Source organism: Crinia signifera, chromosome 5 (genome assembly GCF_055691185.1).
Source record: "Crinia signifera chromosome 5, ASM5569118v1, whole genome shotgun sequence".
NCBI lineage: Eukaryota > Metazoa > Chordata > Amphibia > Anura > Myobatrachidae > Crinia > Crinia signifera.
Genome location: NC_139221.1, coordinates 256,994,769 through 257,012,201, shown reverse-complemented (window position 1 = coordinate 257,012,201; position 17,433 = coordinate 256,994,769). Strand labels below are relative to the sequence as shown.

Genomic DNA, 17,433 nt, shown 5'->3' with positions numbered 1-17,433 from the left:
CATCCGAGGGTATTAATGGAATTAAGGGATGAACTAGCTACCCCCCTACATTATATCTTTAGCAAGTCACTATCGTCAGGTATAGTACCAAAAGATTGGAGAATAGCAGAGGTAGTGCCAATATTCAAAAAAGGAAAAAAGGAAGAGCCCGCTACTTACAGACCCGTTAGTTTAACATCAATTGTGGGTAAACTATTTGAAGGATTTTTAAGGGATGGTATCCAGGAATATTTAGACCATCAACATCTACTCAGTACTAATCAACATGGGTTCGTGAAAAATCGTTCATGCCAAACTAATCTACTAGGGTTCTATGAAGAGGTTAGCAAAAACCTCGATAATGGAAATGCTGTAGATGTGATTTTCCTAGATTTCGCTAAAGCATTTGATACTGTCCCACACAAGAGATTGATTAATAAAATGGAGAACCTAGGATTGGGTGAAAATATCTGCAGATGGGTAGGGAATTGGCTATGTAATAGAGAAGAAAGAGTGGTTGTGAATGGCGCCGTATCAGATATGATACCGGTACTAAGTGGAGTGCCCCAGGGTTCGGTTTTGGGGCCCATTTTGTTTAACATTTTTATTAACGATATTGGGATAGGGTTACTCAGCAATGTATCCATCTTTGCGGACGATACAAAACTTAGCAAAGTCATCAAATCATCAGAAGATGTCACCATGCTTCAAAATGATCTTGAAATTCTAGATGAGTGGGCAAAAAAATGGAAGATGAGGTTCAATGTAGATAAATGTAAGGTTATGCACCTTGGGAGACACAACCAGTGTGCAAGTTCCAACCTTAGCGGAGAGGAACTGGGTAATTCCATACTTGAAAAGGATCTAGGAGTCCTAATAGACAGCAAACTGGGATGTAGTGCCCATTGTAATGTAGCTACAAAAAAGGCCAACAAAATTCTGGCATGTATTAAGAGGGGAATGGAAACTAGGGACTCAAGGGTAATTATGCCACTGTATAAAGCATTGGTGAGACCTCACCTCGAGTACGGAGTGCAGTTCTGGGCCCCACACTATAAAAAGGACATCATAGAATTAGAAAAAGTCCAAAGGCGAGCAACAAAGCTTATTAGGGGAATGGAGAATTTAAGCTACGGGGAGAGATTAAGCAATTTGGGACTATTTACATTAGAAAAGAGAAGTTTAAGGGGGGACATGCTCAACATGTACAAGTATATCAAGGGCCAATATAAGGAACTGTCACACACCCTCTTTTCTACTAGAAAGGAATCTAGGACACGAGGGCATGAGTATAGATTAGAAGAAAAAAGATTTCATTCAGCTAGTAGAAAGAATTTCTTTACGGTCAAACTCTGGGACTCTCTTCCCAGAGAGGTGGTAACGGCTGGCTCATTAAATGCGTTCAAGGCAAAGTTGGACAAACATTTACTGGAGAAAAACATCCATGAGTAATTTGTCTGTAAAATATCAGAACCTACCAAATCAGCAATGGATATCTATACCAGGTTGAACTAGATGGACGCAAGTCTTTTTTCAGCCTTACCTACTATGTAACTATACATGATGCAAAACGGTTTCCCTTGAGTACTGATTTGACTAGGTAAAAGACAGAAGTCACAAGGTGCTAGATCTAGCGAGAATGGAGGGTGTTGTAGCACTGCAATCTGTTTCTTGGCCAAAAACTGCTTCACAGAGAAATCTGTGTGGGCTGACACACTGTCCTGATAGAGATGAAAATATTTTTCCACAACGCTGGCCTCTTTCTTCTGAACCTTTCCAGCAAAGTTTTTACAGCGTTTTTATAGAAATACTGATTCACTGTTCTGCCTTCTGGTACCCAGTCTGTTAAAATAACACCATTGATATTATAGAAAACAATTAACATAGCTTTGCAGTTGGTTTTGGTTTCATATGCTTTCTTCATTCTTGGTGATGATAGCGCTTTGTTTCAAGACTGTACTGGAAGATCCATGTTTCATCACAGGTAATAACTTTATTTAAAAAAATGTGCATCTGCTGGAATTTGTTCCAAAATGTCTGATTTTCTTTCTGCTCAGCGGTGAGAATCCTTGGAACGCCTTATCACAAAATTGTGCCAGATTGTGATGCAAAACTTGGCTAACAGGATATCTATCATATCTGTGGATATTTATCATATCTGTAGACATTCAATTTGATCAATAAAAAAAAAAAATTCCCACAATTTTATTTGCTTTGATGTGCATGACCTTCCGGAACGTTCATCTTCACAACCATGACTAAATCTTTCGTGCACTAAAATACAGGCACATGTGACATGCAATCTGCCCCATAAGCCTCAGATAACATACAGAAACATTCATTGGGTGTTTTGTTCAATTTAACTAAATATAAAGTCAAGATAAGTTGCTCAACTTTTGAACTAAGCATTTTTACAACACAGGAAACTGAATGTTGTCACAACAAACTATCTACATGAGAGGGGTGATACTTCAAAATGCTCCCCACTCCCTGTTAACTCACGCAGAATGGTTTATTACAAGCATGGTCTCGTTATTTAACATCCACACCTACTTGGAAACCTTTTCTCACCATTTTCCTCTTGTACATTAGTTTGTAGCATGGAACTATTTTATAATATACAGTATATAACAGATGATACCTACCTCCACGGTGCAGTACTGCAATGACAACATGCTATGATATGGCTTATGTTTATAATTTGTGGGACATCTAGTGTGGAAGGAAACTGAGTATCGTCGTGTTCTCTGAGAAGCAGTGTAGGTTCGGCTACAAAGGAAGTCTTTGGCATTGTTGGTTGGCTTAAACATACGGCAATATGTGGAATTAACAGTTCCCGGAGGGTGCCCACAGGGCCGTATAAACCTATGGTCAGGCCCCTAGGCTTTCTGGTATTTTTAGCTTCTTCTGGGATTTCAATCTCTCACCCCACTATAGCTGTAATGTAAGAAGCAGAACTTCCTAATTTACAGTTCCAGTATTCACATGGACACCAATACCAGGTTGAATTGTTTTTTTGTAGAAATGCTTGCAGGGAAATAAGGTCTATGGAGATAAAGTACCAACAAACCAGCTCCTGTCATTTTTTAAATACAGCCTGTAACATGACAGTTAGGAGCTGATTGGCTGGTACTTTACCTCTCTCCAACACTTAGCACAAGTGCCCAATGGCTGCTGACCCTCTTTTATCACAATGATTCTTCCTTTTCCTTGTCTTGTAACTGTGCTAATGCTTTATTGGTCTGATAACCCCCCCCCCCCCTCATTTTCTCAAAACAAACCTTTAGATGACTAAAGGACCGCATCCACTAGTGTGATATGGCCGCTTTTTATCAGATTCCGACCTTCTGGAATGAGGGATCGGATGAAAAGTGTCCATGTTGAGGGGCGTTCCATTGCTTCTGGGATTGGAGTCGCATATTATCATCGCTGCCATGAATATTTATTGTATTCTGCGGCCATGACTGGGATTTCATACAATACATTGTATGCAGGAGCTGCCAGGTGAGTTTGGGGGTATCACACACGAGGAATTGCATGTGATACCCCACTAGTTGATGGAGGCCTTAAGAGTGCAAAGTGCCAATAACCATTGAAGCTCCAGGGCACAAGTAACTGAGTCTGAGCAAAAACAAATTGATGGGCCCCTAATCCCTGCTGGGCCCCAAGGCTTCAGTTTACTCAGCATTATGAATTAAAGTCCCTTGGCACCCATCAGCAATGGGCACCTTTTCAATCCAATTGTTGCTCTAATTGGGCGTAAGTGCTACACGCGCACACACTTCTTCTCAGTCTGCTGAGGTGACCAAACCAGGACTTTAGACATGTTTATCAACATTCCCCCGAAACTTTTGTGTACGATAAGCATGATAATTAATGAGCGCCTAAAACAATTCATATGTTCCCCCTTGATTTTAAATGGAATATAGTTTGAAGTGTAATAGGTGAGTGGGGAGAGAGTTCAGCACTAAAAAGGGTCAGACCTATTAAGCGTGAGTAAGTGCTACTATGTCGCACTTACAGTAACTCTGGATGTGCTGATTTTTGTTTGTTTATATACTGTATATATATATATATATATATATATATATATATATGTCCACCTAAAACAAATATATATATATATATATATTTAAGAACCCAAAACAATATGTACTCTATGTACATATAACATCTATATGTTCATATATTATTATAATTTATTTTCACAGTTGCTATGCAGGAAATATTTGTCTTGACACCTATATCTAGATTAGATTAGAATTTCCTTTCACAAAATGACTAGGGTGCTTAACTCAGCCACCAAACATGCATAGAACCTTGGCACTTAGCTTACCTGAAACTACCATTCTAGAATGTTGATTTTGCCAGCACAAATACAGCAAATGACAGTATCCACTGTGACAGAAGTAAACCGGCCTCACAGCTACCAAATTTAACTTAGGTGGTTTTGGGGACAACCTGATTCAACAAAGATCAAACATAAAAAGGAATGACATACTGAAACCAGAAGAACACAGATGTTCACACCATGTGCCTGTAACAGCACTGAAATACGTTGAGTTCGGAAAACAAATGGCACTGCTAAAATTGCACATTTGCAAAAACATATATGTATTAAAGTATTAAAACAAGAAACTATAGTTACCATCTAACCACTGTATAATAATAGCACTGAATACAAGCGTTTGTGCATCTTTTATCAGAGGTCTTTCCTGTTTCAGGTTGACATTATGGTAAAGCAATGTTGGTTTAACTTACATGAAAAAGTATATATTATTTATGCCCAGCCCTTATACTATAAAGTTGTAGATAGCTGAAATTTAGTTCATATTCCACTTATTTGCAAACAGGTAAGCCCGCTCAAAGCAAAAGCTTCGAAAGCTAGTATGCTACCTTCTATGTTTATGCATGTGTGAGAAAGAGATGTAGTTTATAGCCTTATACTATAAAGTTGTAGATAGCTGACATTTAGTTCATATTCCACTTATTTGCAAACTAGTAGTTTATAGTGAAATGAATATCACAAAGTGTACTAAGAAATCTGCAACATTCTGTGTTTGTGCATGTGTGAGAATGAGATGTAGTTTCACACTCTGCCAACAGATGGCAGTGCTTTGGAGACTCACAGACACTAGACAGAAATATATAGATGATAGGTCCAGAAACAAAAGTATCTCTATGGTCTAAGATTCTAGATCAAGATCTAAAACAGTCTTTATCTGAATATGTTTATAGTGAAATGGATATCACAAAGTGTACTAAGGAATATAAGTTTCCAATAGATCCAAACTGGAGGCACAGTAGGTCATTCTCTAAGGCTTGTCTCCTCCTGTAATGCAATAGGAAAAGGTGCAATACTTTACATGGAGCTGTAAAAGCTGTAAGTGCTGTTCTCCTGGCAGAGAAAGGGTCAACAGTTTGCAATTTCAACCTGCTCATTTGCTGGTTTCAAAACAGTTTACATTGCTTTCATTCAATTAAATCTGATTAAAATATGTGCGGTAAAGCAGGTGCTCTTTTATATCTGACCATTATAGTACATTGCAGTGACAATAGGTATGCTAATGAATTTACACAGTGCAAGAGGGGAAAAAAATCTCTATAGTCCATAACCTGCTATCTCTGACATAGAGAACAGAAAGCTGACCTGGAGCCACCAATTCCCCCCAATTATCTATTTATCTATCTATCTATAGATCCACCCATAGAGATATGCATACAAATATACAATAGATAAAACACCTAAAATGCCCCCACTGGTTATTCTGCAATGAAGCGATTGTTTCCTTTTTGCATATGTTGTATTTTCCATTTGTTGCAGCTCTGTTACTACCTCCTCGCTCACATTACTTCCTCTGCCTGTGTGCGTGGAAAAGCAGTGATGATGACCCTGCTCCGGGGGAGGCTGCAGCAGCCCGGGAGACCCCTCCCCACCTGGTTACGTGTCTGGCAGGTGGGCTGAAGCTCTGGCAGAGGATGCTGAATAGACACGATGCGACGTTTGGCAGCAGCAGCTCCTGTCACATTGTGTCACTCAGCAGCAGCAGCAGTAGGCTAGGGTAGGAGGAGAGTGGGGATGGGAGGCTCCTCCTCCAGCATACCCTAGTGAGCCATCAGACCCATAGCTGCTGCTGCTGCTGCTGCTGAACAGTGTGTAGTATATGTAATGTGTATGGGAAATGTTGACATGAATAAAGTGGCCCCAAACCACAGCACAGGAGATGTCCTATGATAAAGGTTTATTATTATTATAATACTGGACAGGACTGATGTCCAGGGCAATTATATCTTATTATATATGAGACACTGCCATTACAACTTTAGTGACAGCTTTCTCACTACACACGTAATGTTACGTTGTTGCCTACACTGCAACCATGTTACCACTTAATTGGCTAATATTTTTTCAAAAATTGTCCCCAAAATTGTTGATAAAAAAAAATTATATAATAGCTATTTAAATTGGATTATATATGATTTTATTGTCAGATGTGTTAAAAAGTATCCTATGTAATAAAAGGCGAACAGTGCTTCTCACCTCTATTGGGGGAATTCAATGGGTTTGCGCATTGGTGCCCACTAGATGGCGTCCAACAGAGCAATTTAAGTGGTGCACCTTTCAGCGTGCACAGCCCCCGGTTCTCACATCACTGTTATGTTGCTCTGTCATTTTGATGGGCTGGGAACTAGTACTGAATAAAAGTTAAATACCTCTTATTTATTTATTTGGGGATATTTTTGGAAACAATATTAACCAAATAAATGGTGTTTTAGTAATTAGCGATCCCTCTATTGCCCCCAATTGCAGCAGGTACCGGCGAATCATGCTGCGGTCCCTTCTAAATACATTCAGGAGGTACTTAACATTTTTGTGGAATTAGCTGCAAACATTGAATGATAAATGAGGAACAGTACCGTTGAGAAAGCCTCAGTGTGCGGGTATTCCAGGAGGTATGGCCACACCCTCTAATGAAATAAAAAAGGAAAACATTATGCTTACAACAGAGTGGCTGCTATTGGCTCCTCACTTAGAGCCTCCATATGCTCTACCAGGTTACTACTTTCTTCCCTACAGCCAGCATGGCCAGTGATAAACACTGAGGGATACATTTGCTAAAATGGGAGTTCTATTGAAGATGGGATGTTGGCCATAGTAACCAATCAGATTCTACTTCTTATTTATTTAGCGCCTTCTAGAAGATAATAGATAGAATCTGATTGGCTGCTTTGGGCAACATCCCTTCTGCAATATAACTCCCATGTTAGTAAATTTACTAGAGATGGCGATGGCGGTAGCCCATTGTAGCCTTTGGGCTACAGACCGCACTGCCGCCGGGGTCATCGGGAGGTGAACACTGACAGTGCATGGGCAGATTTCCGGGCACCCAGCTAAGCGCATTGCAGGGACGGGGATACATGCCCATGATAGGATGGCATATTACAATGTGTTCCTGGGCGGTAGTATTCAAACCCAGATCGCATTGTATATGTGATTCATAATAAATGGGTCCAAGTTGCAGCAGCCAGCTGACTGTTGATTACCATGCTATCTACCTCTACTAGCCCCCACCTTCTCTGCGTCCATGGGGCCGATCTTGTAAGCATAGGTGCCGATTCTGTGGGTGCTCAAGGGCCCGAGCACCCACGGAAATTGTTGAGCACCCACGGGCCCGAGTCCTGCTGCTGGGCCGCCATATTAACTTGCTAATTTGCAGCTGCAGCACCTACAGAGTGTTTTCTGTCCACGGAGTACCTGCACTGTAGGGGCATTTATGTACCTTCACGGTGGGGCCATTTTTGTACCTGCACTGATGGGGCATTTATGTACCTGCACTGTGGGGGCATTTATGGATGTGGAACTTTGTTGCCGTAATTTGAATATTGGAGACAACTGTGCTTATATAAATTGGTATTATTTTGTGGCCACACCCCTTCCCCATGAAGCCACTCCTCTAAATTTTTGGCTTGAGCACCTCCCAGCAAAAACATAAATCGGCACCTATGTTTGTAAGTTTCCTCCCTAGTTTCACAACTGTCAGGAGTGGTCTGGGGAGAGGTTGCAGCAGCAGCAGCAGCAGCAGCAGCAAACAAGGGCCCCGTCGGGTAGCCAGAGCCTGGAAGCTGCTCATTCCAGCAGCCACTGGCACTGCCGCAGCGGGGGTAGAGGAAGCTAATACTAAGGTGTACATTTACTAAAGCTTCTAAAAATTTAGGGGCCCATATATCATATAATATTTGCAGCTAATTCCCTTAAAAAAATGGTCGGGGGTTAGCCGCAAATATTAAGCATTTCCCCGCCCAGATCACATTGCATATTACGATCCTATAATAAATGGGCCTATAAAGAAGGTGAAATTGCCCATAGAAACCAATCAGATTCTGTCTGTCTAGGATACAATAGAGAAATGATAGACAGGATCTGCTTGGTTGCCATTGGCAACAGCAGCCTTTTTTAGTTTTTAAAAGCTTTACAAAATGGACTCATTACCTGAGCCCGAGTCTGATAGAGGGCCCGGGCAGGGGTCTGCAGCTGCCCCTTCTCCCCTAACCTGTCAGCAGCAGCTGTTTATATACACAGCCAGCAAATGCTTTTGTTTTCTGCCTGAGTTGCAGTGTGTGAGTGTGTTAGGTTTAGGTGGGAGATTGATCACACTGGCACCCCACCCCCCCCCCCCCCCCCACCCAGATTTGTCCCTCCTTGCTGAGGGGCACAATTATTTTTATAGGGGGGCATGGCCACGCTTCCGATGATCAGGCCATTCCCCTCACAAAGTACCTGGGCCTGGAACACTTTTATGGTGACATATATCATCTTATAGTGAAATTCCCCATTATCCAGCGACATACTGTACATCGCCATACAGTGACACCCTGTCATACAGTGACATTCCCCCATTGTCCAGTGACATGCACCGCCACACAGTGATACCCTATAATACAGTGACATACCATATCTTCCAGTGACATACACCACCATACAGTGACACCCTGTCATACAGTGACATACCACATCTACCAGTGACATACACCACCATACAGTGACACACTAAAATACAGTGACATACCACTTCTTTCAGTGCCATACACCACCATACAGTGACACCCTATAATACAGTGACATACCACATCTTCCAGTGACATACACTGGTACTCAGTGACATACACCACCATAGAATTACACCCTATAATACAGTGACATACACCAGAACTCCATGACTTGCACCAAACACACAGTGAAGTACACCTTCTTAAAGTTGCATGCACCAACATACAGTGAAACACACAAACACAAGCAGTTATTCTTTCTCATGTGTGATTATGCCAGAATTCAGTAGCACTTGCCAACTCAGACCACCCCACTCCCTCCATGCTGTCTGGGATGGGCACTCAGAAATGCCAATCATCACAGATCCAAACTTTACTTTTCACAGTACAACAGCAGCTACTAGCAGCCCTGGCATCCTCACATCCTGATAATGTAATGCCACCCCCAGCCAGTGCCCCACACCCCCATAGGCAGTGCCAGGGGCAAGTCATTTGTCATTATCCAGAACAGTAAATAGCAGTGTGGAACTTCGTATAGTTGCCAATGTACATATTTAGTACACTGGCCCCATCAGGACCACCAGCCACCAGGATAGCATGCTGGGACTTGTAGCACTACAACAGGGAAGATGGTGGTATATGAGAGGTAAACATATTAGATGTACACATATGAGGTGTATGCAGGCAATGACACTCCTGGCTAGGTATATCCCCTATACACCTCCCCCCCCCCTCCCACCCCCACCTGAACCCCGGCCCCTGGCCCATACACCCATGGGGAGGAGACCCCCTAACTCCACTGAGGTGCTGAGGGCTAAGGGGGGCTTAGGTGATGTCGTAAACGAGGAGTGTCGTAAACCAGGTGCGGACAGAGGCAGCAGCAGGCAGGGAAGGGGGGTGAGAGGAGAGCAGGGAGGGAGGGGGGCAGAGGAGGGGCGGGGAGGGAGGTGACTCCAGCATTTAGACACAAGAACGAGAGGATCATGGCGGATGGCCCCAGGTGTAAGCGCAGAAAACAGGCGAACCCGAGGCGGAATAACGGTGAGTGGCCAGAGGGTGAGGGGCGGCCGGGGCTCTGAGGTCCGGGAGCGGGCTCCTGGGTTGGCTGGCAGGCGGGGGCAGGGGCTCTGGGCCGGGGTTGTGTGTACCGTTACATTACCTGCTGCTGCTGCTGCTCAGGCTCCTCCGCCTAGCGGCTCCCTGGACCGTTATCCGCATCTGATCACATGCTAATATATGGGGGCAGCTCATCCCCCCCTGCTCCCCCCATCTGTCTCCCCTGTCCCCCCCATAGACAAACTTCCTCAATACCCCGCTCCCCCCTGGGGCAGGTAACGGATCAGCAGCGGCCACGTTATGGAGGAAGAGGTGGGTGCTGTGTGCATGGCTGCCCCCCTCTCCCATGGTCATTGTCACTTGCTCATTCCTAACGCCCAGTAAGTTAGTTTATTGGGGTGTTTGGGGGCAGTTGTCACCTGGGCGCCAGGCAGCCGGGGCAGGGACCCTCCTCCGGGGCAGGGGCAGACACTGTTGCTGCTGCAGTGTATTGATTGTATGTGTGTGTGTGCTGCTCTCTCTGCATCTACATACAGCTAGGTGCGAGCCGCACTCTGCCACACGCACAGCACAGGTATCTCTAGCCATTCATTATTATTAGTATTATTATTATTAGTATTACTCTGCCCATATTTCTTGGCATCAGTAATGTCACATAGCTATCCTAGCCCCACTCCCTCCCTGAACAGGTTATACGTGGAGGTAACACGCAGCTGCTGCAGAACCTCTTTGGATGCATAACTATGAAATGCATATTGGTGCCAGCGGGACCTGAACTATGCAGCAGCAGGGGGCGGTGATGGGTACACCGGTTTGCAAAGAGGTTCCGCAGCAGCAATAGTGTTTTTGCTCACTCTTTACCGCAATGTCAGCTTTGATTGACAGCCCATGGAAAGTCACTTTGAGAAGTGCAGCAGCAGCATGCCCTGCTTCTCAGTAGTGGGTCCAGGTCTTAAACTAGTTGCCGCTCTAATGGGCGAGTGACCTTAAATGGTGGCCTTAATGGGAAAGGGGGGGGGGGTGTTATTTCCCCCCCCCCCCATTTCTACATAGTGACGCCCCCTTCACCGATTGGCTTAACCCCTTGGTGCTGCATAGGACCCTGCTGAGACTTTGCCCATGGCAGAGCTGGTGCTGCAGAACTGTCCATACTCAGCCAGCAAGGGGTTAATGCAGCGCAGCTTATTGCATCTTATTTCCAGCCACTTTGAAGGTAATGTTCCTGCTTGCAGTCACTGGCTTGTGTACAGGTTCCCATCCCCAGCTTAGAGCTCTCTGTAGCTGAGCCCAGTCCCCTGTAGCTGTGCTGTATGCAGGTACATAGGTACTGTTGGACATTCTGACCTGGGAGGGTATTTGGGTTGGATGTTTTCTAACGGTAGGGGGGAGTACTGCTGCTGCTGGTGATGATGAATTTGGGTGCGGTGAAGGGAATGGCCTACGCTACGTTAAGTAAAGTTTTTTTTTTCTTATTACTTGGTCATCTTTCCCCTCCTTCTAGCGAGAGGTACCTGCCTGTCTACAGAGGGGAGGTGTCTGGGTGCAGGAGGGGGCCCTGCTCTGTCCAACAGCGGCTGCTGCAGCCTATATAAGGGAAACATTTACATTTCACACTCACTCAGTCTCAGCCAGGCTGCCTTTTATTTATATCCCCCCTCCTCTCCTCTCGCCCCTCTCTCATTAGCTACAGGAAGATATTCAGGAGTTCCATCCCAACACTGACAGAGGCTCACCCCCAGCCTCCTGCTCTGAGACCCCCCTAGAATCCCCCCACCACCAACACCAGCCCTAGAAATGGGTTCAAATAAAGATATATTGTCCCATTCCAGGAATACACAGATGAAGGGAGGGATACTTTGTTTTGTGGCACATCTTCTGCTGTGTACATCTTGTAACCTTTATCTTTTTGTTTGTACATTATTATTGTTATTACTACTATTATTATTATTATTATTATTATTATAATTATTATTAATCTGTTTTTGGTTAGGGGAGTGTATTGGGATTTCCTGTGTTGGGAAGGGATTGTTACTGCTGATCTAAGATGTTACATGTATACTTTCCATGTATACCTGCACCCTGTGTTTAACCCTTCCATGCCCACAGCCCCCATAGGGCATTAGGCATTAAGGATTAGTTAGTGCTGCACACGTTACCCCCCTCCCTCTCCCCGGAGCGCTGCGATGCTGGCAGGAGTATTAGGGGGCACTTCTTGCTGCTCCTGCCGCTGCTGACGACATGCGTGTGACATGTGGGTATGTGCCACCCAGCGCCTGTGCAGGAGCGCTGCAAACATGTATTACCTGCGCAGGGAGGAAGGAATCCTGGATGCTATGGGAAATAAAAGGATGGTCCATCTGGAGTCTGCGGCGATGCATTAACCCTCCAGGATCTCTCCCAGCCTATTGACATCTACAGGAAAGCGCTGCGCCAAATGGCAACTTGTGCAGGTAGAGGAATAATAAGAAGCTGGTGTTTAGCCCATTCCTGCATTGCTCCCTCCTGCCTTGCCTGGCAGCCCCCGCCTGCCTTGCCTGGCAGCCCCCTCCTGCCTCCGTCCTCCAGGGAAGCATCATTTACCTCTGGCGAAGGTTTCTCCCCCACCCACCCTGTAACCAATCTGTAGAAGACGTGGATCCGGGGCTGACACATGGACGGTCTGCATCCAGCTGCCGCCCACCCAGGACACAAAGGTGCACTGGGCAGGGGCAGCAGACACACATAATACCTCTCCACCATCGTCATACCTTCCATCACACTGACACACCCTACCTCTCTGACACACCGGGCTATTGCAGCCTTTTATCCCCTTAAGGTGATGTGAGTTTAAAGGGGCTTATATTTTGTCATACAAGATTTAGTGATGGATTCAGTGAAATAAAACACATTTTGATACTTTGATATGGATATTGTTTAGTGTGTGTGTTGGAGGGTGGGGGTGTGTTTATTTGCGATGTAGCTTGGCTGGTAAATGTGGATTTGTATTGTAGACCTGTAAATAAAAGACATGATTTTGGCAGCCTGTACATGTGATGTGTGACACTTTGCAGTAAGGTGCATTGCAGGAGGAGGGGCTGCTAGGCTACTAGGTAATGGAAGTTGACAGCCTGTAAACTAATTGAGAGCAGTTGGCTGGAGCGGCCAAACTGTATGCATTCAGCTTCATGTTAATGCTATTGCTCATGCATTATAGAGCTGCATTACAGATACTGTTTTATTACTCATAAGGCTTTTCTTTCCATCTGACTGTATGTATGGAAACAGAATTCTGATAAGCTTTTAAGCCCTTTTGTGGTGTGGTGCTGTACAGTGATACACTGTTGAAGTGCAGAATTATCTGTCTGCCCAGTCTAGTTACAGTCAGGACAAATGCTATTAAAGGTCTGTACAGATACAGTGGGGGAGGAGTCCGCTCTTAAGAATGACTTGCTATTTTCTCCTTTCTAAAATGTCATTCAGTGGGTGAGGTGATGCTGACCTCTAGATTCAAACATGTCATCTGGTCACAGGAGAACAGCCAGAGGTGGTCTTGTAGGTGATCAAAGCAAACATATAGAACTGCGCGGGCAGTACATGCACAAATATTGAGTGAATTAATGAATATATATATATATATATATTTATATATTATTTATTTATTAACAGTTTCTTATATAGCGCACACATATTCCGCAGTGCTTTACAGAGAATATTTGAACAGTCACATCAGTCCCTGCCCCAGTGGAGCTTACAATCTATATTCCCTACCACATATACCAATTAGCCTACCTGCATATTTTTGGTTTGTGGGAGGAGACCAGAGTAGCCAGAGGAAACCTATATATATATATATAGCACTTTTCTAAATCCAATTGAGTGCCGCCTCCTTCCTGAACATGAATGTGTATAAGAAAACCCTGCTATATATATATATATATATATATATATAAAATGTCTTCATAAAAACAATACACAGTCAAATTAAGATATGTAACAATAAAAAATATTTATTTAAAAAGTTCTTCCAAGTGATGGTGAAATGCCAACGCGTTTCGTCAACACCTTGACTTCATCAGGGGCATTGATAGCTGTACAACATAGTAGTATCGCACCATATGGAATCAATTATTTTGCACAGCAGATAATCTTATAGGATGACGAAGAGTCACAATATAACATATGGGGTATTTATTAAAGCTCAGAGAGAGAGATAACATTATGACAGGTAATGTACTGGCCAATCAACTTCTACCTTACAATATACATGCTGTATTTGAAAAATTATAGTTGCTTGTTATAGTTGACAATGACAGTAGGAGCTGATTGTTAGTACTTTATCTCTCTTTGATAAATACTCCCCATAGTGTGTATCTGTGTGTGTGTGTGTGTGTGTATATGTGTGTATATATATATATATATATATATATATATATATATATTCCTATGGTTAAGTGAAATTAGTGAAATTTGCACATATTTATTAAGCAATTATTTTCCAATTTCATATTCATATTATCACCTTGAATGTTTCCTGGTCTACATGCAAGTATTGATGAGACAGGCAATCATGGCACATGTTTTCTTAACTTACAAAACCAGCAGTATACAGTATATGATAAGAAAGCACACATTGCACTGTTCCTGTCTGCTATCTGTACCTCCCAGAATAAGCCTTGCCACAAAATGTGCTTGAGTCCGTTAACTTAAAGGTGTTAACAAGTGTCAGGATGTCAGGTGGCGCTGACGCCTGGGATACTGCATTCTTTGTTACAGTGTCCACCCCCATTTTTACTTCTACTTTCAACCTGGTATCATGTTCACTCTAGCTGTATTTTAAACTTTCATTTGGGGAATAGAGGAATTCGGCCTAAGTTAACATTCCAGGCTCAACGTGCACATTATAAGGCCAACTAATTCTCTGGTTTGAAAAGAATGAAAACGTAATGAAAGTGAGAAATAACATTTCCTCCTTGGGTTTATTTGAATACAATGCAAATGCTGATTAATATTAGAATAAGTCACGTCTTCTTCAGAATATTTTCCATCCATGGCTAATTTATGCCTGCACTACACTAGCAAGTCGCACAGGGCTAACATTGGTTTTGTTATGATAAAATACACTTATATTCTTCAGAGAAAAAAAAAAAAAAAATATATATATATATATATATATATATATAATCTTTTTTTTTTGTAGTGCTGTGAATAATTGGATATCACTTTTGATGACCTATTTTGGCAGTTGAAGGAAGCTTTGTACTGGACTAACTTAAGTCTCCCATATAGTCATTGCTAACTTTAAAATTATTTTTTTTCTTCTCTACCACTTTGCTATGTAATCTCTGATCTCCAAATGTTGCAGAAGAATTTGTAAGCACAATACTGTACATATATATTGTACATTACTGAGCTACATATTACACCTGAAATCAATGAAGATCTTAAATTCAATGTAATCTGTCCAACAGGCTATCTGTCCTATGATGTAATAAGTAGGTATGGCCATCGACCATCGATGATTCGAAATCATCGATGGTTCATGGCCGATGTCGAATACTTTTGCCATCGATGGGGGAGAACCAGATGGTTTCCCTCCATCGATGGAATAGCAAAACAATGTTTTGCTTTTTTTTTTTTTTTTTTAAAGTGCCGGGACACGGAGCATAGCTCCGCCCCGACACCCACGAAGCCCCGCCCCTGCATTTTGATTGGCCCACAGGCCAATCAATCAAACACAATGGATGACCATCGATATGTAAAAATATCGATGGTCATCCATTGCATAGTTAAGCACTATCGATGGCCAGTTGCAGAATTGCCATTAATGGCAACGATGGCCATCCCTAGTAATAAGCAGTGAAAAGAATAGAGAAAAAGATGCCCATACCAACCAATTGGCTTCTACCTAATATTTTATAAGATGTAAATGATAAATGCTACCTCCTAGCTAATTGGTTGCTGTGAGCAGCTTGCCCATTGGTCCACTTCTCTTCTTTTTTCACTTCTTGGTACATAAACTACTATGGGGTACATGTATTAAGATGGGAGTTCTTTTGAACATGGGATGTTGCTCATAGCAACCAATCAGATTCTACCTATTACCTTCTAGAACAGGGGTGTGCAATAAGTGGCCCTCCAGCTGTTGATGAACTACACATCCCAGCATGCTTTACATCAGTTTAAAAGAAGTAGAATCTGGTTGCTATGGGCAACATCCCATCTTTAATAGAACTCCTATATTAGTAAATGTACCCCTATGTGTTAAAGGCAAGGATTCTCTACTTTGCGCAGCTTCGAAGTAGTACATAACATTTTCTTTGAGTTACGTACTTGCAGTCTCCCATTTAAGATAAATGCTTTGTACTGCTTGGTAGATTGGTATACAGTAGCATTGCAGGTGATGTCACAGTGAATGTAACTGACATACTGTGCTATGGCTTTTGTACTTTTTGCTCTTTCTAAGCATGTATCTAGTCAATGTCTAATGACTTTGGGTTGCGTCTCATACTGTTGTGGAAGTACAAGTAAGATAGCAGTACATTTTACATTCATTCACCATACATGAAAACTTTTATTTGTAGATTTAGTTGTCATTTAAAAATACCCTAGTGCATTCACAAGATCTCAAGACTCAGTAGTTTCTGTGTAGGTGTGTTTCAGTTGCACCCTCCTGTGGCATAGCCAAATAGCATTAATTTAAATCCACCGGCTGTGCTTGCGTTCCAGGAATAGCAACATACCGGAGACCAGAGGACATATTAAAAATAGAACAGTGATGGAGGCAATCAGAGAGGAGGACAAGTTTTCTAATGGCTGCTTATGATTATTCATTCCTATACCTCAACGTGCTGCACGTGTGATTGGACTCTTATTTTTGTTTTCAAACATTTGCAGTGTGGACACCAAAGACCTATAAACCTGTCATTCACTTTGATTGACACAGATTTTGTTAAACTGTGCTGACAGAGTAAAGTAGATTTCCTCCAATATTTTAGCATGGTTGACCCTAACTCACTCCCAAAGAGAATGCCAAAACTTTGTTTGCATGTCTTTACTATAAACACGCACACAAAGATTTTAAATCATTCATAGTTCTCCATGAGTATAAGGCACATAGATATAAATGGGTCTCAGGGATGGCTTGTCTGATCATATTATTAATCTGAATATATGCCTATTCAGTTATGCTTCATTAATGTGAATTATTTGATACATGTCCATTATTGCAACCAAGTGATGTTGTACTAAAGCTGCGGATTGCCACCATTTTGCTCAATTACATAATCTTTTATTAAATTAGCCTGTTAACTAACATGTATACACACACAGAGGTGTCAGTGGACAATATGCCATACCGCCAATATTGCTTAT

The 17,433-nt window shown here is 42.6% G+C and overlaps 1 protein-coding gene and 1 long non-coding RNA gene across 4 annotated transcripts in view; one reads left to right on the top strand and one right to left on the bottom strand.

Moving 5' to 3' along the window:
* Window positions 1-4,191: 4,191 nt before the first annotated feature.
* LOC146081013 (uncharacterized) lies at window positions 4,192-10,277 on the bottom strand. The gene is made up of 3 exons (XR_014475048.1): window positions 10,187-10,277; window positions 6,898-6,948; window positions 4,192-5,311 (listed from the first exon to the last, which is right to left on the bottom strand). It is a non-coding gene; the product is annotated as an uncharacterized LOC146081013 (long non-coding RNA).
* ZEB1 (zinc finger E-box binding homeobox 1) overlaps window positions 9,970-17,433 on the top strand; it is a 132,014-nt gene continuing 124,550 nt past the window's right edge. The window contains exon 1 of one of the 3 annotated variants that reach the window (XM_083188875.1): window positions 9,970-10,068. In XM_083188875.1, coding sequence (XP_083045001.1) covers window positions 10,011-10,068 — 58 coding nt within the window. In that variant the 5' untranslated portion in view covers window positions 9,970-10,010. Of the gene's footprint in view, window positions 10,069-11,207; window positions 11,297-12,313; window positions 12,534-17,433 lie in introns of those variants that run through there. The other 2 variants (XM_083188877.1, XM_083188878.1) reach the window with 2 other exon arrangements.